This window comes from Podarcis bocagei (genome assembly GCF_964188305.1).
Source record: "Podarcis bocagei genome assembly, chromosome: 11".
Lineage (NCBI taxonomy): Eukaryota > Metazoa > Chordata > Lepidosauria > Squamata > Lacertidae > Podarcis > Podarcis bocagei.
Genome location: NC_138136.1, coordinates 12,000,537 through 12,021,572, shown reverse-complemented (window position 1 = coordinate 12,021,572; position 21,036 = coordinate 12,000,537). Strand labels below are relative to the sequence as shown.

The window sequence follows — 21,036 nt, the reverse complement described above, 5'->3', positions numbered from 1 at the left end:
CATAGTGGTATCTATTTATTTACTTGCACTGGCGTACTTTCAAACTGCTAGGTTGGCAGGAGCTGGGACAGAGCAAAGCGAGCTCACCCCGTCACACTGATTCGAACCGCCAACCTTCTGATTGGGAAGCCCAAGAGGCTCAGTGCTTTAGACCACAGTGCCACCCACTTCCTGAATAAACAAGCACACAATCACTGATAGGTCCTCTTGCCATTGTGAGGCTCAAAGCAATGAAGGTGATGCCTCCCCAGCTGTTGCCATTGGCTGTGGGTTTCTTGTGATGTCACAAAAGCCCTTGGCAACTGAGTGGATATACAGGCAGGCTAAGGGGAAAGCCCCTTTTTTATTTCCAGCAGGACACACCTGGCAATGGATGTGACATTCAGCTCTGCCCCGGTTTCTTCCACTTGGAGGAGGCAAAGTGATGAATGGAAGGAGGCAATCCTCTGGCAGTGGGATGCTAGGGAGCGATAATAAGGCAAGTTTGCTTGCTTGAAGGCTGCTGGTATCCATGGCAGAGGTCTCATGATGGATCTAACAGTAGCTTCTGGCACAATGGGACACCATGACGGAAACCAGAGCGCATGGAAATGCTGTTTACCTTCCTGCCACAGCGGTACCTATCTACTTGCACTGGTGTGCTTTAGAACTGCTAGGTAGGCAGAAGCTGGGACAGACAATAGGAGCTCACCCCATTGTGCAGATTCCAACCGCCAACCTTCTGATTGGCAAGCCCAAGAGGCTCAGTGGTTTAGACCACAGCACCACCTGCACCTAGGGTTTACCCCTAGGGAGGAGGAACCTTTCCCCAATGTGCCTTAACAGCACAGACACTCAAGTAGTGTTCAACCAAGGGAATCATGTCAGCTACCCCTTTTTCCCACTTAGGAGGCTTTGTGAAATGCCAATTACGTTGATGGCGCTGTGTGAATAATAGCAAACAGGATGATAAATCTGATAAGTAGGGGGCTGTGTACTTGCAAAATATAATTGCATTAAGAGCCTTGAGTGAATGGAAGAAATGTAACATAATCCTATACAAATCTACTCAGCGGTATGTCCCATTGTGACCAGTGGGATTTAATCTTGTGCGCAGGTTTGCAAATCCAAATTGCATCTGTGTGGGGGTTCCTTATGGGGGCTATGCCTGAGGAAGAGTTGTCGTTCCGCTTTAGAGCATCTTCTTTGCATGCAAAAGCTCCCAAGTTCAGTCCTTGGGCAGAGAGAGGCAACGTGTCTGAAGTCCCAGAGAGCCACCATCAGTCAGTGTAGACAATATTGTGGAAGATGGACTCAGAACCCTGATAGAAAGCTCTTAGTAGTGACTCACCAAGTGGCCGAACTCACTTGAATTCTGTTTTTCACCAGAGCTGCATAGAATTTTACACTGAGGCAGCTGTCTCCTGGGTCAGATACTGATTCCATGTGGAAATAGCTATAGGCCGGCCTTTTTCATAGAGAAGGTGCGTGCCCTGCAAAACTGGAAAACACACACAAAGTCTCCGAGTTCCAGATAGGTTATTTCTTCCTTTCCTTTTGTGCATTCCTGTACTTTCAAAAAATAAAATGCTGACAGTATATGTTCTTCTGAATACCTTCTTATCGACCCCAATGTACTAATTATTTTGTGTGCCTTTTAATTGACACCCCCTATAACTTTTGACTTCTTTGATCCTTCAAGCATCCAGGAGGAGGCGATACAGTGGAACGTAAGTATTCAAAATGTTTTGATTGTTTCCTTGACGGACTGTAGAGACCCTTGTGATCCAAACTGGGGCTGCTGGTTTAATTGTGGATTACAATTACTGAAGTCATAACTGTGGTTGAAATGACTCCTCCTAATAGCGTTGTATGGGATGTTGTTAGCTCAGAAGGTGGCCTCTGGGTCCTTATATCAGTTATATTTGCCTTAGAGGATCTCTCAGCTAAGGCCAGTTCTTGAGCCAGGCTTGTTGGGTAGTTAATATTTTCGGAATCTTGTCAGAGACCTTTAAGATGAGTTGACCAATTCAGAACAGTGGAAGGCGGAGGAATGGCCTCATCTAGAATTAACTCATTCAGTTCCCTCTTACCCTTCTCCTTTTGGAGAAAATAATGTGTGATTTGCATTCAGCAATAATGTGTCTCCCTCGGGGTTCTGGGGAGCTAATTAACAAATCTGACATGATTCCCAGATCTTTGCAGTTCTTTCTAATAAGTACCATAATAATTATGATTATTCCTCGGCCGTTTGCAGAAATCAATTATCTCCTAATGTGGCGGCCTTGAATTTACGAGTCCGGCGTCAGGGCCATCCAGCAGAAGGGAACGTTTTGGAGACTCTCTGCAGTTGCCACCTGGGCTTGCTCGTCAACAGTTCTGATAATCAAGATGTTTCTCTTCCTTAATTTATAACTAGTATCTTGTAAACTTTGGCTTGACCTTGCGTTTGGCACTGCCTAGCAAAGGTCTCAGCCCAGCTTCATGCAGCCTCACAGTTTAGGGGAGTTAGAACAATAAAACAATGAGATAAAACAATAAATTAAAACAACAAAATGAAGCACTAAAAGGAGTTAAGAAATAAAATGGAAGAGAGGATAAAAACAAATGCTAAGGGTTGGTTATAGAGCAGAAACTTGCCTTAGAGTTGGCCTCAGAGCTCAAAACCCTGCTTCAAGCATTCGGCCTGGGATGCTGTTAATTCTTTGCTTCAGATGCAGTGTTACACTGAAACTGCCCACAGCTATATATATATTTTGTGTATCTTTAGGTCAGAGTGAGCACCTGTTAAAAGCACAGAAGCGGCTCTGGATGCTGCTATCCCCCAATCACATTTCATATTGCACCCACTTAAAAAATAAATACAAATAGCATTTTGTGATACGCTATAGAGCAAGTATAGAGCAAGCATACAAGGAACTGAAATGGGCTGGGGAGTAGCAGCAAGAGAGGGCTATTTCCTTCCTGCCTTCCATGTCAGTTTCTTAGAGCCATGTGGTTGGCATTTATTATTATTACTGGCCTCTTTGTGGAACAAGATGCTGAATTAGTTGCACCTTTCGTACATCCACAAGCGCCGCTCTTATGTTTTAAAGTAGAACAACACTTTCATAAAACGGCAATGCACTTGAAGTTGCTTTTTAGCCCACTGATACGGGGAAAACTATGCATATTTCAGAGATCTTTGATTTCTTCAGAAAGGTTGAGAGATGTTGCTTGCACTCAGCAATGCTTGTGGATCTCTGCCGCCCCATTCATGCCTGTGAAGGAGCCATGCTGAACTGCCTCTTCCCCTGGAATGAATGGGGAGACCATTGCAGGGAGAGGGAGCAAATGATATCTGTTCACTGAAGTGCTCCCTTGCCCATCAGAAAGAAAGAAAACAGATGAAGGTGTCAGGAAGATAAAGATGTTTTGTAGCATTCCATTCCTACAAACAAAAAGGGTAGGTTTTTATGGGATGCTGTGAATTGGATTCTTTGTACATGCACAGCCCCAAGAAAGATGCATCTCCTTCCACAAAGTGCAACCAAGAGGGTTCAGCAAAGGACTTGCATCTTGCTGCTGAGATTTTCGTTTTGCGTAAAATAAATGAATGCACACCTATAGTTTGTGCTGGAGGAAGCGGAGGAGAGAGACAAGTCCTGCTTCCCGAGATGATCACAGGAAACAGAGCAAAGCAGCGCAGCTAGCACTTACTCTCTCACCCCCCAGATTGCCTGTCCACGATTGGGAAGCCACCAAAAAGATTGTAGGTTGCCGAAGTTATCTGCAGGCTATATCGGAAGAGATTGTTTCTTTTGGGTAGCCTGCTTGGAAAATGAGTTGTGTGAATTATATGTTTCAACCGGCTTCCAAGAAGACTGACGTTTTGGAAATAATATTGAGATAATAGTGTCTTTAGAATTGCAGAGCGGTGGATTTGGTCCAGCAGCTTCTTCATATTCTTCCCCCTTTCCCCCACCCCAATCTGCAGATTGTATTAACCCTCTGCTTGTATATACACACATCTCCCCAATAGCTTCCTGTTCCACCTACTGCTATAAACGGGCAATTAGGCAGGAGTTTACAGAGTACTTTGGCCTATGTGTTCAAAGCACTTCCGGATACTTTGCTGCTCCATGTCGTGTGATCTGAGAAGTTCTCTCCATGATCTCTTGCAAATGCCATAGATTGTGTTGGCGGACAACACTTGAATCGCACGCAGTCATGTGACTCCCAAGTTGTCAGGGCATTCTGCTATGTATCTGTGCAGTGTGCTTCATTGACACAAGCATGGCAGCTCTCATCCTGCGGAATGGGCCTTGCCATGGTCTCAGTTAAAGGGCTCAAATAAAAGGATAGCTAGCCACAGCAACGTGATAGTATGTTTACAAGCTGGACCAAAAGCATCACATGAAAGAGGAGTGCATGAAAAGAGACCAGTGCTTTGAAGGGAGAAGTGTTGCATCTCATTATAAAGGAAGAAAGAGATGAGTTTCCAGGTTCAAAAAAGGGTGTTTTTGCTAAAGTGCAAAACGCTTCCATTTCCATGGGAGAGTTGGAAAAGTTCCACAGCTGTTGAAAAAGACAGTGAACACAAGCTATGCTTGCAAAAGAACGAACAGGAGTGTGCTCCAAGGGTCAGCATTGTTCCTTTGCGCCTATATATACCTGAAGAAGGGTCTCCACCCCCATCGTTCAGCCCAGACACTGAGGTCCAGTGCTGAGGGCCTTCTGGTGGTTCCCTCACTGCGAGAAGTGAGGTTACAGGGAACCAGGCAGAGGGCCTTCTTAGTGGTGGCACCCGCCCTGTGGAATGCCCTGCCATCAGATGTATAAAGAACTATACAACCTTTAGAAAACATCTGGAGGCAGCCCTGTATTGGGAAGCTTTTAATGTTCAATGCTTTATTGTGTTTTTGTATGTGCTGCAAGCCGCCCAGAGTGGCTGGAGCAACCCAGTCAGATGGGTGGGGCACAAATAATAAAGTAGTTGTTGTTATATTATTATTATTATTAGCCCGGAGTGCTTTCCATCAGCTTCGGCTGGTGGTCCAGCTACACCCCTATCTGGACAGGGATAGCCTAACTACTGTTGACTATGCTCTGGTGACCTCATGGTCAGATTACTGCAAAGGGCTGCCTCTGAAGACTGTTCGGAAACTTCAGCCAGTGCAGAATTCAGCATCCAGGTTGCTCAACGGAGCAAGATGGTTTGAGCATATTACACCGATCCTGGTCCGACTGCACTGGCTACCAATTAGTTTCCGGGCCTGATTCAAAGTGCTGGTTTTGACCTATGAAGCCTTAAACGGCTCAGGACCGCAATACCTCAAGAACCGCCTCTTTCCTTATGAACCTACCCAGACTCTGAGATCATCTTCTGAGGCCCTTCTTCGTGTGCTTCTTCGAGAGGTCCGGAGGGTGGCAACACGAAAAAGGGCCTTCTCTGCAGTGGCTCCCCATCTGTGGAACACTCTCCCCAGGGAATGTTCCTTTTAAACCAGGCCTTTGGTTGACATCCTATGCCCTTTTAAAATGTGGGTTTTTGGGGGGGGGCTATTGGGTTGTTGTTTCTATTATTATTATATATTTTGTTGTTTTATATATTGATTTTATTCTGTGAACCGCCCTGAGACCCCTGGGTATAAGGAGGTATAGAAATTTAATTAGTAGTAGTAGTATATCGTGTGACATCAGGTGAATGATAGGTGGGTGTGGCTGGGAGAAGATGGCCTCATGGACCAAATGAGTCCAGGTGAGGCCTCGTCACCTGCAGTTCCCAATGCCTGCTTTAAAAGGACTTTGTGTACCATCTGTCATAATAATCAGCCAACTGCAATTTTCCACAGGGCCCAGAGATGCATATTTCGTTTGGGGAAAAAATGGGAAGAAAATGGAAGCGTGTGTGAGCCAGCAGACCCAGGCTTTGGCTGATGGAAGACGGCATCTTCTAAGCTGGGTGAAAGATGCTATAGTGCAAGATTCGGAATACTGCTGCCGTGTGATCTCCAAAGCTGGAACCAAAACCTCCACATCCTACATCACTGTTGAAGGTAATGGTGCGACGTCAAGGAGTGACGTGTTTTGGGAAATTTAAGCAGGCAGAACTTCAGATCTGGTGTCACCTACAAAGGCGGCATAAACCCAGAGAGGTGCAAGAATCCCCCTTTATTTTGATTCACTCCCTTTTGTGAAATACAAGTTAGTGGCACTTAAAAACACAGACTCATTTGGCCACAAGTCATTGGTTGTAGTCACAATAGAAGGCAGCAGAGGTCGTGAACTGTGGGAAAAGCTGGAATCCTGATGCTGGGCAGTTTAATAGAAGCGAACACACTGGTCCACGCATATGCGCTCTTAAGGGTAAAGGGACACCAGACCAACTCTGAGGTTGTGGTGCTCATCTCACTTTATTGGCCGAGGGGGCAGGCGTACAGCTTCTGGGTCATGTGGCCAGCATGACTAAGCCGCTTCTGGCGAACCAGAGCAGCGCACGAAAATGCCGTTTACCTTCCCACCAAAGGGGTACCTATTTATCTACTTGCACTTTGACGTGCTTTCGAACTGCTAGGTTGGCAATAGCAGGGACTGAGCAATGGGAGCTTACCCCGTTGTGGGGATTTGAACCATCGACCTTCTGATCGGCAAGCCCTAGGCTCTGTGGTTTAACCCAGTGCCACCCGCGTCCCATACATGTGCTCTTACTACCACCCAATCCATTCTATATGTGAAACTCATATTCATCTTCTTAGGTTTTGCAAACTGCACAAGAGTTGACTGCCATACGCAGGGGCGGGCTGTGTGCCTGTTTGCGCGTTCCCTGAAATGTTGCCGTGCTGAACGAAAGTTTTGGTTTTCACAATTGCTCCTCGGGTATGCTAAGTATCGGAAAAGGTCAAATGTTTAGGAGGGAAGTCCCAGTTATGGCACTTTGAAATGATCTTTTTAAAGAAACCAGTGCTTGAATTCTTAACAGGTGCCAGCTTTGTCATTTAATTGCTTACTGTTTGCAGGCAGCAGCTATCAGGATACCTGGTCAAAGGAATTTGCTAACTGGAGAAGCGTTGTCAGCGAGCATGACAGAAGGATGGAGAGCTGGAAAAAAACTTGGGTAGGTGGTATGAAACAGGCAAACACGTACCCACATTCTGCTGCCCAGTTTGGAGAAATTTGGCGCTTTGCATTTGAGGTCTGTTACCTGGCCAAGAGAAAAAGAGACCCTTGGCATTTTTGCACTTTAATGTGTTAATATGCATGCACATGCGCCCCACAATGGTTTGGAGATCGCAGCGACTATCAAACCCAGCATATCTCTTGGTACTGGTTTGTTGCAGCCTGGCAGACCAACTTCCCCCTTTCCTCTTATCGCCACATTTGATTCCGATAGCTAGAGTCATATGCTCATTACACATCAAAGATGATGGGAGTGTTGCTTACACAGCCATGCTGAGATGCGAGACCCATCAGAGTGACACATACAGCTGCTAAAGCAATGCTCCCCACTAGTCTTCCTGCCTGATCTTACATGCCTCTGGCGTTCTTGACCAAAAGCATCACACACACCAAGGCAGTCCCAAGAAAGGAAGCTGGCATCTGCACCAGCCCCCTCAAGGCATACTGTTACTTCTCACAAATTGCATAGTTCAGAACACAGCTAGAGCCTCGCTCCATGCTTGAACAGGAAGGCCCCATACCCCAGGCTTAGGAGACGGTAAGCACTGAAGCCTGCAGCCAGTCCAAATTTCCCTGCTTTATGGAAGATAGACCTTTCCCAGAAAAGTTTATTGAGGATCTGTACTTTCTCATGGACGTCCTTTTAAGATAAATTTTAGATCTCCTAAGCTGCGCTTTATTGCTTTGCACACAGCAGTGAGATACCAATCTTCAGTTGTTCTTCCCACCACGCCTCTCTTTTCTGAGCAGAATTAACAGAACTGTTGTCAGTTTTCGTCAGTTCTGCTGGGCTGAAATTTACTGGAAAACAGCAACGAGGCTGAATAAGGTATTACAGTGCAGTGCAAATTATGGAGAACGTGCAAAGTCTTGATTATACAATCGATAGCTCTTGATTATCAGTGGAAAATGAGATTCGTAATTTAACTACTAAGTTCATGGAAAGCGAAGTTTGATGTAGACTAGTGGCACGGGAGAATTAAAATGCTTTTTCTCTGTCCCGATTCATTCTTATTTAGGAAAGCTGCAATCGGAAAGGCGCAGTATGAGAAGCAGGAAGTGGTGGCTGAGAACTGGAAACAGCTTACGATGGAAGAGCCCTTTGACATTTGGCAGCACAAGAGTCTCTTCGCTGCTTTGAAGAACACTGCTTCCTATCTGTTGTTTTGTGACTGACTTGAACAATATATATATAACAGTGTGTTGCTACTAGACTCATCTATCTCCACCATCAAAAGGAAAAGAATGAATATATGAGGTTTGGTAATGTGTTGTTTATAAACTCCACAGCCCTGACTTTTGTCTCAGCCTGTTAAACAGACCATGAATACTGGGTCTCTTGTGCTTCGACGATGGGCTATAGTAAATTAAATTTCACCACTTCATAGCATCAATTAAAATATTGTTAAGAATGCCTACTGCAAAGCAGGTGGCTGAAGGCTTTCAGCCCTCTGTGTTTGTACACAGGATCGATTTCCCTCAAGGAGTGCTGTAGAAACAAATAGTTGCGACTTTCCCAGAGAATTCATTTGTGCAAATACAGTTTCATTGTGGCAATTCTAACACCTACATTGGCTGGTCAGTAGGGCTGGGCGATATCTGGCTTTCAACACTGTGATGCACCACCAGCTAAACATCACAACGTACTGGCTTTGCGGCTTTTCCCACATTGTGATTTTTGCACAGCACACACACATACACACACCATGATTCACAATATAGTGCCAGGTCAAAAATTGCAAAACCGATGTGGGCTTCAAAGCAGTTTTGGACGATGTATTGATATATGGCCCAGTCCTACTGGTCGCCTCACTTTCCTGTGAAACTAATGATAAAATAGGGACCACCTGACTATAGTGAACTCCAACTTCCATCAAGTCCATCCAGTAACCACTGGTAACCGAAGATGGGAGCTGTGGTCCAATGGCTAGGAGGCTGCTACAGGTTTTCCATCTCTGAGCTAAAATATATAGCAACCAAAACCAAAGTCTAAGAAGTCTTCCACTGCCACAAAATTCCTTAAAACAAAAAAACACACACCTACTTTTACCTTTAAACACAAAGACTCATCAAGTTAAACTCTTGCATCATATACAAAATAAAAAAATTCCTTCCTGTAGCACCTTAAAGACCAACTAAGTTAGTTCTTGGTATAAGCTTTCGTGTGCATGCACACTTCTTCAGATACACTTCTTGCATCATATGGCAGAGATAAGTGCATACCAGATCTGAATGCTCAACATTGTTTACATTTCCCTTTCACAAGCATCCCCACCCACTCAAACTACTTCTTACACAGATGTCGAAAGGAGAAACAGGAAAAAATATATATTGGGCACGAGCATTTTTGCCGAGCATACGATCTGGTTTGGATCACGACGCTATAAATACATTGACGAATCACTTGGTGAAAGTGAGAAAGGTTTGCTGTTTGATTGCGATTTAATGTTTCATCAGCTGAAATGGGGTCAGCATTTCGACAGAATTGTTACAGGGCAGATGGCAGCTTGTATACTCCCAACGGCGCTGCCTACTTTTGCAGGATAACGCCAGTGATTATCGTTCCTTGTTATGAATGAACGTGCCAAGGCAGCTGGACACACATGCCAAGCCTAGAGCTCTCCCTGAGAAGTGGTCTGTGCTCCCCCACATTTAGTTTTAAATTGTGCCTTTTGTTGTACTAGCAATAAACCACATACATTTGTGATAAACACTTGCAGTTATCCACTTCTCCTGTTAGAAAGCCGAGATCTAACAACGCAAATGAAACTGGGATGGAAACAATTGCTTTCATGATCAGCGAAAGGCAATGGCCGCTGACCAAACAGTAGTATGAGCCAGGTCAAATTCAACAGAGAAAGTTCTTCACATCACACTCCTGTACATATCTAATTGGAAGGAAGTCTCAAGAACTTTAATAGAGCTTACTCCCAGATAAATGGGATAAACTGCAATTTCCGTTCACCAAGCTTGCTGGACATCTTTGCCCACTGCTATTGTGTAACACTACTGCCAAAACTCAAAGTAAGTTTCCACTATTGTTTCAAGTATTAATAATGTACTGCTTTCAAGTGTTCCGCCATACACTTGTCACAGTTGGGTCACAGGATCTGAAGCCGGCTGACACATTTTATGGTAGTAGATTTTGTTAAATGAAGTATCCAGGCTTAGAGTTTTAGGGAATTAAAGCAGGTCCTACAAATAGTTTCATTAGCAAAATATGGTCTGAAGCTCAACATAAAAAAAACGAAGATCATGGCCACTGGTCCCATCACCTCCTGGCAAATAGAAGGCGAAGAAATGGAGGCAGTGAGAGATTTTACTTTCTTGGGCTCCATGATCACTGCAGATGGTGACAGCAGCCACAAAATTAAAAGACGTCTGCTCCTTGCGAGGAAGGCGATGGCAAACCTAGACAGCATCTTAAAAAGCAGACACATCACCTTGCCAACAAAGGCCTGTATAGTTAAAGCCATGGTTTTCCCAGTAGTCATGTATGGAAGTGAGAGCTGGACCACAAAGAAGGCTGATTGCCGAAGAATTGATGCTTTTGAATTATGGTGCTGGAGGAGACTCTTGAGAGTCCCATGGACTGCAACCTATCCATTTTTAAGGAAATCAGCCCTGAGTGCTCACTGGAAGGACAGATCGTGAAGCTGAGGCTCTAATACTTTGGGAACCTCATGAGAAGAGAAGACTCCCTGGAAAAGTCCCTGATGTTGGGAAAGATGGAGGGCACAAGGAGAAGGGGCAACAGAGGATGAGATGGTTGGACAGTGTTCTTGAAGCTACAAACATGAGTCTGACCAAACTGCAGGAGGCAGTGGAAGACAGGAGTGCCTGGCATGCTCTGGTCCAGGGGGTCACGAAGAGTCGGACACGACTAAACGACTAAACAACAACAACAAATAGTTAGCCAAATGCCCTTGCTACTGACCCTGCCTAGTATAACCACCAAGTTGTGTAGAGTTGGAAGGGACCGCTAGGATCATTCTAGTCCAACCCCCTGCAATGCAGGAATCTTTTGTCCAATGTGGGGCTCAAACCCACAGCCCTGAGATTAAGAGCCTCATGCTCTACTGACTGAGCTATCTCACAGCTTCCAGCACCGCCTATCAGTTACCTGGCACTAAGGCACTGCCTGGCAACTGGCCACAGGTATAGGCCAGGAAAAATCAGTGTTCCCCAGTCCTGTCCTTGAATTTTAACCTTGCAGGATGTGCTTTTTAACGAACATCAAGTCTCTTGCTTTAAGTCTTATGTAAAAGCCACACTATGAAAAGGGCAAACAGCACCTGCTAAGTTCAGTACAGGGGAAGAAACCCGATGTTACTGAATTACAAGAATGGACAAGAAAAGTGTCCATCTTAAAAAATAAAATAAAATGACACACAGCGAAGGCAAAAAAACAGCCTTTTGCAATAAAAGTCTGGCCACAGTACCAGGAAAGAGCACCTATTACTTAAGCACAAATGTTATGTTGTAAGCCATTTAGCTTTGTTTTACAGTTACCAAATAACCCAAGCTGGCTGAAGACATAGAAAAGTTTGGGAAGGCACAGTACAAAACGGTCAGCGAAGGACAGGAGTCCTCCAAGTCTCTCTGGCTGGAATATGAGCAGCTGAACATTTTTGGGAGGAGAGTGCCAAACTCCTCCACAGCAGTTGGTGCTCCCGGCTGAAATCAAAAGCCCTTTGTCACTGTAGGCGGCCTGATGATAGCCCAAACCAAGCTTCGCCCCATGCCTCTCACCTTCCAGTTCACGTGGGGTCAAAACTGTTGCTGTGCCAAAGTGGAACCTGAGGAACAGTAATTTCTCAGTACTTCTCTCATATTATTGTAAAAGACAATCCAGTTTATGATCAGTCTTCTTAAATGCCATCGCATATCATCACAGTTCTTTTTTTGTTAACCATTTTCTTCCTGGCATCTTTTTAGGGACTTTGAAGAAATTAGTTTTAAAAGTCTTCCATACTTCCAAATACCACTTATCAGTGTTTAATAAGCAGCTGAATGCTCTACTAGGTGGGATTATATTTGAAGTAAGCCTAGTTCTTTTTTTTTTTGGTAATAGGCTTGTCCATAATAGTTGATCTACACACCAAGTTGCCCTATTATCATTATTATTATTTATTGAATGTATATACCACCCTTTACCTGGAGTCTCAAGATACCCCTATGCTATCTGCAATCCCATCAAAGAATGAAACTGTGGGGCGTTGCAAGTTTTGTAAAGAGGCTCTACAGCACCCCACTCTTATCAGTAGAGAGAAAGTTAAGATTAAAACGAAAAACCACACCTTATCAGAAAGCAACCTCATACGTGAGACCTGCAATTACACAGGGTTATATTGAGAAGTGTGAGCGAGGGGCTGAGGAAGGTGTACACTGGGCACACAACTTCCGATCGCAGGTGGGGGGAAATAAATAAATGGAGAGCGGAGAAAACCTGCCATTTCTTACTCTCCATTTATCCCCACCACCACCACCTGAACACCCAGTAGGTTTTTCTTGCTTAGCTGGCTCTGAGAGCACCCCTGAGCCCTCCTGCAATGTCCCCAGAGCCTGGCAAGCAAGCATCCACCTTGCCGGTGGGTCGTTCCAGGGGTCTTTGCCTTTGTTGCAGTTCCCTGTGGACCCCCAGAACTGAACCTTCACGTAAATGGCGGGGCTGCTGCACATTGAAACAGCAACCACTACCGTATTTTCCCGTGTATAACATGCCCCCATGTATAAGATGCCCCCTATTTTGGGGGACTAAAGCCCTTGTGTGTGTGGGGGGGGGGGAATGCCGAAAATCACTCAACTGACTGACAAGATGCTACCAATTGCACGTGCAACATAACCCACCGAGCGTCTGCCAGATCGCCGCAAGCAGCCACAAATCACACACACAATTGCCACAGCAGCAGCCACCAATCCAAAGGAGCCACCAGCAGACACCATTCACCCACCCAATCGCTGCTTAAAAGCTCCTGCTTGCGACATCAACCAAACACCCATCTCCCCTCTGCACTATCTGTGTATGAGACGACATGCCCATTTTTAACATTCTTTTGCAGTAAAAAACATCATCTTATACACTGAAAAGTACGGTATATCCACTGACACAGCAGATGGAGAAAGTACAAAGGTGATGGTCATTGTTTCCTCTCTCCGCCCTCTCCTTCACATGGTTGCAAAGTAAGCTGCTCCCATAGATGATGAGGCAGCACGTTGCCTAAAGCCAAGTTCACTAGTGTAACTGGTGAGATCTGTCAGATGGACTCCCTGCCTTTACACAGCAGAGGCCGGCATCACGTACTTGGGTCTAAAGGACTTTGCTATGGCTGGAGGGTAATCTAAATAGGTCCGCTTCCATCATTCCACTAGCACAGGCCACCAACTTCAGTGCAGAAGGAATGAAACCACTGCATTCCCCAGCATCAAAGAGCCCGCAAACAATCTCAGAAAACCCTAAGGTACCTTTAAACAACCAAGTCAGCAGTGGGTTTGTAAGGTTTAACAAACCACGTTTCCAGAACGGCGTGTTCCATTGTGATTATTTGCCAGGTACAATCATAAGACAATTTTTTAACATTATAAGCCATATTGTTTGGATAATTAATCATAGATAATTTAGTTATTTACATATCTATATATACATACACTTAATTTTTCTGAATTAAAAAAAAAGTCAAATAAGGCCAAATAAGGTAGTCTTGATTTACTGAGGTTCTTCAAAACCCAAGGTCAACATTTCAGAAGTTGACTATTTTTCCAGCTCCAGTGTGTATGGGTTATACTCCTCTTCAAGCTTCCGCTTCCAGATTTTAACTAGGGAAAAAAATGTATGAAGGTTAGAGTTACATTTTTTTTTCAGACTAACAAATGCAAGGACAGCTATGGGGATGCAATGCTTTGTTTGCACCACAGCCTTGAGAAAACTGCATTTGGAAATGCTTTCATACACACTTTAAACCTTCGAATTGCTTTATCAGGCACTGAGATCCCCAAACGCTTGATAATTCAAGGACTCAAGGATTAGCCTCCTTACGCAGGAAACAAGATAATCTAGGCAGCGGAATAGGGCCAGGTTTAAAGAAGGGGAGGGAAAGAGGCTCCATGCGATAAGAGCTTTGCTTAATTTGTTGTCAGCTGTCAGTTATCTATTTTGTATTGCTTTTAGTTACGCTCTTCTATGAAAGAAAGCATAAGCTAGAGAGCTCTGTCAAACGTACTTTTATAATGCCCAGTCAAATCTATCGTTTGAAGCAAAGTTTATCAGCTGAAATTAGAAGAGCATGCAGCTAACACTGGAAGCTGTAGAGGGCAGCAAAGCGAGATGAACAGCCCCATATGTTCCATGACACAAGAGAAAGGAACAGCTCGCTTTCACTCTCTCTCCGAGACACAGACAAGCAACAGTCAGACTGGCAGGCCTCCATCTGAAAACAATCACACGGTAGCTCAGTGGCTCAGCACTCTGAGCCCCAGAACTCCGGAAAGATCAGTGAAGGATTTATCCTGTTGTAGAGGAAGCGCGATGCTCTCACAAAGTGATGTTTGGCATCCGCAAAATAAACTTGGTGGTTGCCATCGCATCAATATTTCCCATGACTGGTCAAATGCAGCAAAACGATAAAATAAAAATATTTTGACCCGTATGAAGAAAAAGGGAAGAGTCTGTAAACCAGAAGAATCACTGACAACAGGTGCAAAGAAATCACGTTCTCAGCTGGAGATAGCTTGGAACTGAGGTAGATTTCTGCAGGGGGATCCTACAATGTTGATTAAGTTTGGTACCCAAATATGATGGATGGGCGAGAAGTTTGGCAGGCCTGAGAGTGTTTACCGTAATGCCAGCCTTCATTACAACAACTGAGATGGACAAAGCAACACTTGTTTTGCTTGTCAGGTTTGGTTTCCCCAGACAGGCCAACACCATTTTTCTATCTCCCTCTCACACACACTCCTTTGCATATGGGTATCATAGAGAGCTCCCTGCACACTGTGCTGGTCACCCACCCCAAGAGGCCTTGCTACAGCAATTTCATAGCCAGAAGAGACTGGTTGGGGGCAGTCACTCATATTTATGTGGCCAAAGTTACTGAACTTGGCAGCACAAAAGGCAACACACATGGACGTGAGATTGTTCCTTTTTTTCGAAGTGAGCAAAGTTAGCACCAGCATATCTGACAAATCAAGAAAGACCAGAAATTAAAGAGTTGTGTCAGACCATTCATGTTCCAAACCAGGGGTAGGCAACCTAAGGCCTGGGGGCTGGATGCGCCCCAGTCGCCTTCTCTCTCCGGCCCACGGACAGTCCGGGAATCGGCGTGTTTTTACGTGAATAGATTGTGTCCTTTTATTGAAAAAGCATCTCTGGGTTATTTGTGGGGCCTGCCTGGTGTTTTTACCTGAGTAGAATGTGTGCTTTTATTTAAAATGCATCTCTGGGTTATTTGTGGGGCACAGGAATTCATTCATTCGCCCCCCCAAAAAAATATAGTCCGGCCCCCCACATGGTCTGAGGGATGGTGGACCAGCCCACAGCTGAAAAAGGTTGCTGACCCCTGTTCCAAACAGTCAAGATGGCCGATTAATACCAGAGAGAAGACTGCCCACATTAAATCACGCACACACACAACTCACTGTAATTTGGGACATCCTCATCAGACTCTGGAAGGGGCACTTCACCAGCCTCTAGGGGACTGGGCTCTCTACAAAGGGTTTTCAAGTTTGCAGAGTCACTTTCCTTCTCTTCTTCAGCTGACTCTTTCTGCAATGCCGCAATCATTTCCTTATAGGCCAGCCTCGCTTCCATTGTCAGCTCCACCATTTTGTGAAAATAGTCCTAGGGGTATAAAGGCAGCGAGAAACTAAGATTGGATTTGGGGTTAGTGCTTCGCCAAGCTTTCAGCATTTTCTCCACAAACCCAAGAAGATAACGTGCTCCACAATTTTATTTCAGACGAATGTTTAAAGAGGAAAAGATCAAAGATTCCAAAATTGTTGTTCAGTGGTCCCAGCAGCAGAACGTTGTTGAGGATTTATTTGTCGATTTCCCCCTAAGCTCTATTTGTTTAGGTAACTGCGCTCAAACTTGCGGAGGGTGATGGGAAGGACACTAGCATTAAAGTAAATAGAATACCTCAACAGGGCTAAGGTGATTTAAGGACACAGTACTCCCAGACAATTAAGGATGGTTAATATTTTTAAACATTTCAGCATTAGCGGCCAAATACTTTAAAAGCTTCTACAGTGGTACCTTGGTTCTCAAACGCCTTGGTACTCAAACAACTCGAAACCCAAACACTGCAAACCCAGAAGTAAGTGTTCCGGTTTGCGAACTTTTTTCGGAAGCCAAACGTGCTCCGTTTTGAGTGCCACACTTCTGTTTTGAGTGTTACGCTGAGGTCTGTCTGTTTTTGCTATTTATTTTGTGTTTTTGTGGCTCTTTTTGTTTTGTTTTTGTGACTGTGTGTTCAGCTACTGATTGACTGTATGACTGTAGTACACTGTTCATTTTATGGATCAATGGTCTTGTTAGATAGTAAAATTTATGTTAAATTGCTGTTTTAGGGGTTGTTTTTAAAAGTCTGGAACGGATTAATCTGTTTTGCATTACTTTCTATGGGAAAGCGCACCTTGGTTTTGGAATGGACTTCCGGAATGGATTAAGTTTCATAACCAAGGTACCACTGCATTGAAAATGAAATGCATAATGCAGAACAGGGCACAACGGCAGCTTTCGCACAACTCACCTGAGCGCCATCGTAACTGAAAATCCCCACCACGCTGACTGGCACGGCTTTGTTCACGCAACGCCCGAGAGCTTTGCGATTGAGAGCAAACACAAATGGGATGTTCTGTTCACAAGCGGAGTCAATGATGAGATGCAGAGTCTCATCCAACCCACCTGGGGCAAAACAAATAAGAAGATTAAAAGCATCAGAACTGGTCGATTTCATTAGCATTGCTGGCAAAAGGGCTTCATTCACCCAGATACATCTTAAGAGAAAACCAGCATTGCTTGTTCTTCAGCTACACCCCTCCACCGGAAATCTGATCTGCATTTGCTTCAGTTCGTGATACTTTTAATAGAAAGGCTCACCCTTTGACTGGATTCTTTCACAGTTGGGGGAAATGATGACACATTTCAACTTTTTCAGCTTCAAGTGTTTCAGCACTTCTCTGAGCCCCATAACAAGCCGGCGCTTCGTCTTGGCCTTGACTGGGTCTTTCTGATAAAGGCGGTCTTGGAAGCGCACCAATTCTTTCAAGAGATCTGTTACGCAGCTGTCAACCTCTTTGCTGAGAACTTGGGTGCAGTAACTAAAGAAAGAACCAATTGTTTCAGTATTATGGCAAATGTCTGATGCTCCCCACCTTCCTTTCTTTCTCATCCACTCTATCCAAAGACACACACACACAAAAAAAAATTAGCAAACTATATCCAGAAGTAATTAGCATGTTTGTGTCGGTACGCCTTTCAACCGATGTCAGCGACTGGGCTCAATAACTGGTTCTGCCCCAACTGGACTAGGCGACTGGAGCACTTTCAGAGACCTCCCAATCCTGGAAAGCAGGTCCCAGTGCACTGGACCCACAACTGTGTATTGTGAGCACCAGACTCATGCAGACTATAAATAACACGGAAGCTAGCTGTGAAGCATAACTCCTTTTATTTCTAATAGCTACTACAAACTAAAGAACTACGGGCTTGCATGAATGTTACAGCTCCCACTCAGCCATCTAGTCACTACATAGATAAGAGACTCTCCACACACACAGTCAGGCAGTCAGTCAGGAGCGGAAGAGTAGAAGAGCAGTTTCCACTCCCTCCTTTCTCAAAACATCAGATCAGGAGATTCTGTCAATGGGAGGGGTTAAAATATCAACAGTTTGATATTTGAAGGTCGAGAAATCCATGTGTGACTAAGGGTCAAAAGCCTTCATGTAAACACATTAGGACATGGGTCAGCAAACTACAGTGGTACCTCGCAGGACGAATGCCTCGCAAGACGAAAAACGCGCAAGACGAAAGAGTTTTCCGTTTTTTGAGTCGTTCCGCAAGACGAATTTCCCTATGGGCTTGCTTCGCAAGATGAAACGTCTTGCGAGTTCTTGCAAGTTTGTTTCCTTTTTCTTAAAGCCGCTAAGCCATTAATAGCCGCTAATAGCCGTGCTTCGCAAGACAAAAAAACCGCAAGACGAAGAGACTCGCCGAACGGATTAATTTCGTCTTGCGAGGCACCACTGTAAGACCCAGGGGCCAGATTAGGCCCAACTGCCTTCTGGATCCGGCCCACGGACGTTCTGGGAATCACCGCATGGAATGCCAGCATGCGCGTTTGTCAGGGGTTCAGAAGCAGAGACGCAGAGAAGGGAGGAGACAGAGAGCGAGGGGGAGGAATACGAAGGAAAGATGAGTGGGGATGACGAACCGAGATCGCCGAGCTTATCCAGTGAGTCCGAGGATTCCCAGAAGGGAGCGCCAGCAGTCAGAGCAAGGGGGGAAAGCAGGGGGACACCCCAGGAAGAAGGGTCCAGAGAGGAATCAGAGAGCAGCAGTTGGAGATCGGGACCCACGTACCCAGACGGGAACAGCGGGGAGAAAGGGGACCAGATATCGGGTTCCGGAGGCTTTCAGAAGGAGGGAGGGCATGAGTCAGGAGTAGTCACGCCCACCTCGGGGAGCGACGAAACGATCAAGAGGAAGGTTGAGAGTTGGGCGCGTGTTTACCAAGTTGGACCTGCGAGGGGCGTACAATCTCATCCGCATGAGGGAGGGCGATGAGTGGAAGACAGCCATGTTCACGCCTCTGGGCACCTACGAGTACAGAGTGATGCCGTTTGGATTGCAAAACGGTTCTCACTGTTTTCAAGCTTTCATGCATCATGTGTTGGCGGGACTCCTCTACAAGAAGTGCGTCTGCTTTCTGGATGACATCCTGATATTCTCCGAGTCGCAGCAAGCGCATGACCAAGACGTTCGGGAGGTGCTGGAGAGGTTGCAGCAGCATAGACTGTACGCCAAACTGGAGAAGTGCCAGTTCGACACGACGGAGGTGGATTTCTTGGGTTACAAGTTGTCGGACAAGGGGCTAGCCATGGACAGCGCCAAGGTGCGAGCGGTGTTGGATTGGAAGAGCCCGCGCAACCGGAAGGAGGTCCAGCGGTTTGTCGGCTTCGCCAACTTCTATCGCAAGTTTATCAAAGGGTTCGCGATGCAGACGGCGGCTATTACGGACACGCTAAGCTCCAAGAAAAAGAAATTCATCTGGACGGAGCAGGCAGAGCAGTCCTTTCAGGCACTCAAGCGTCTCTTCGCGTCGGAAGAGCAACTGCTGCATATCGACCCCAGCAGACCGATGCGGGTAGAGACAGACGCGTCCGATAGAGCAGTGGGAGCTGTCCTGCTGCAGAGGGACCCACAGGGGGTCTGGAGACCGGGAGCGTTCTACTCCAGAAAGCTCAGCAAGTCGGAGCAGAACTACACCATCTGGGACAGGGAGTTGCTTGCCATTCATGCAGCATTCAAAGCATGGAGGCACTTCCTGATCGGCGCCAAGCACACGGTGCAGGTCTGCACGGACCACAAGAATCTGGAGCACTGGCGCACGGCGAAGTTCCTGAACCAGAGGCAGATACGTTGGGCGGAGTTCTTTGCTGACTTCGATTTCCGAATAGAGTACGTCCCAGGCGACACCAACATCATGGCGGATGCACTGTCCCGAAAACCGCAATACCTCGAAGAGGCGACGCCAGCGGCAGCCATGCACATCTTCGCGCCAACAGCGTGGGCGTGCGCTTCAGCCACAGTAGACCTGGAGGCGGTGCGGCGGGCGTTGCAGGACGACTCATTCGCGCAGGCGAAGATGGCCGAGGTGCACAAGGGCACGGCGAAGAGCGACGAGTTCCAGATACGGGACGGCTTGCTCTTACGTAAAGGGGCCATCTACGTGCCGGGAGATGAACTTCGCGCCAAGGTACTGCAGCAGTTGCACGACGCACCCACGGCCGGGCACTTTGGCACGGACAAAACGGTGGAATTAGTCGCAAGGGACTTTTGGTGGCCCAGACTGAGAGGGGAAGTCGCGGACTACGTCGCGAGGTGCGACACCTGCCAGAGGGCCAAGCCGGTGCACAAACCACCGGCGGGACTGCTCGAACCGCTGCAAACGCCGTTTGAACCGTGGGAGAGGGTGGCCCTGGACTTTGTCACGGATCTACCCAGCTCGAGAGGCAAGACGGCTGTACTAGTGGTGGTGGACTTGTTCACCAAGATGGCACACTTCATACCGTGTGCGAAGGTGGCCACGGCAGAACAAACAGCCAAACTGTTCATAGATCACGTGTTCAAAGTGCACGGGCTGCCGCGGTCTATACTGTCCGACCGCGGTCGCCAGTTCATCTCGAATTTCTGGCAGAAGCTGATGGGCTTCCTGAACGTCAAAATCAACCTGACATCAGCGAGACACCCGCAGACCAACGGGCAAGCGGAGAGGGTCAATGCCATCATGCAGCAGTACCTGAGATGCTATGCCAATCAACAGCCTGCGACATGGGTGGATTACCTGCCGCTCGCCGAGTTCGCCTACAACAACACGAAGCACGTGTCCACAGGGGTGACACCGTTCTTCGCCAACAATGGGAGGAATCCCAGAACCTTCCCGGGACTGGACAGAGTGGGGGAAGGGGAACCGCAGACGGCGGACGCTTTCGCGTCTGAGTTGCAGGAGGTCCACGATCAACTCCGACGGCAGCTGGAGCTAGCGAAGCACGCATACAAGGTGCAAGCGGACAAGCACAGGCGGGTTGGCGAAGAGATCCGAGTGGGAGACTGGGTCTGGTTGGCAGCCCACGCAGTGCCGACCAGATCGTTAGCCAAAAAGAAGTTGGGGCACAAGCAAC

General features: G+C 46.4%; 2 protein-coding genes across 4 annotated transcripts in view; one reads left to right on the top strand and one right to left on the bottom strand.

Annotated features, from left to right (window-relative positions):
• Positions 1–8,433, top strand: part of LOC308597814 (uncharacterized protein) — a 349,730-nt gene extending 341,297 nt beyond the window's left edge. The window contains exons 1-4 of one of the 3 annotated variants that reach the window (XM_081213961.1): positions 511–636; positions 5,814–6,017; positions 6,978–7,075; positions 8,157–8,433. In XM_081213961.1, the coding sequence (XP_081070087.1) occupies positions 585–636; positions 5,814–6,017; positions 6,978–7,075; positions 8,157–8,186 (384 nt within the window). In that variant the 5' untranslated portion in view covers positions 511–584 and the 3' untranslated portion in view covers positions 8,187–8,433. Of the gene's footprint in view, positions 1–510; positions 637–3,634; positions 4,602–5,813; positions 6,018–6,977; positions 7,076–8,156 lie in introns of those variants that run through there. The other 2 variants (XM_081213962.1, XM_081213963.1) reach the window with 2 other exon arrangements.
• A 5,395-nt stretch (positions 8,434–13,828) lies between these two features.
• Positions 13,829–21,036, bottom strand: part of SECISBP2 (SECIS binding protein 2) — a 31,765-nt gene continuing 24,557 nt past the window's right edge. Inside the window, exons 15-18 of the mRNA XM_081213620.1 lie at positions 17,234–17,454; positions 16,884–17,038; positions 15,772–15,973; positions 13,829–13,953 (exon numbers count right to left, since the gene is read on the bottom strand). Of these exons, the coding sequence (XP_081069746.1) occupies positions 13,889–13,953; positions 15,772–15,973; positions 16,884–17,038; positions 17,234–17,454 (643 nt within the window). The 3' untranslated portion in view covers positions 13,829–13,888. The remainder of the gene's footprint in view (positions 13,954–15,771; positions 15,974–16,883; positions 17,039–17,233; positions 17,455–21,036) is intronic.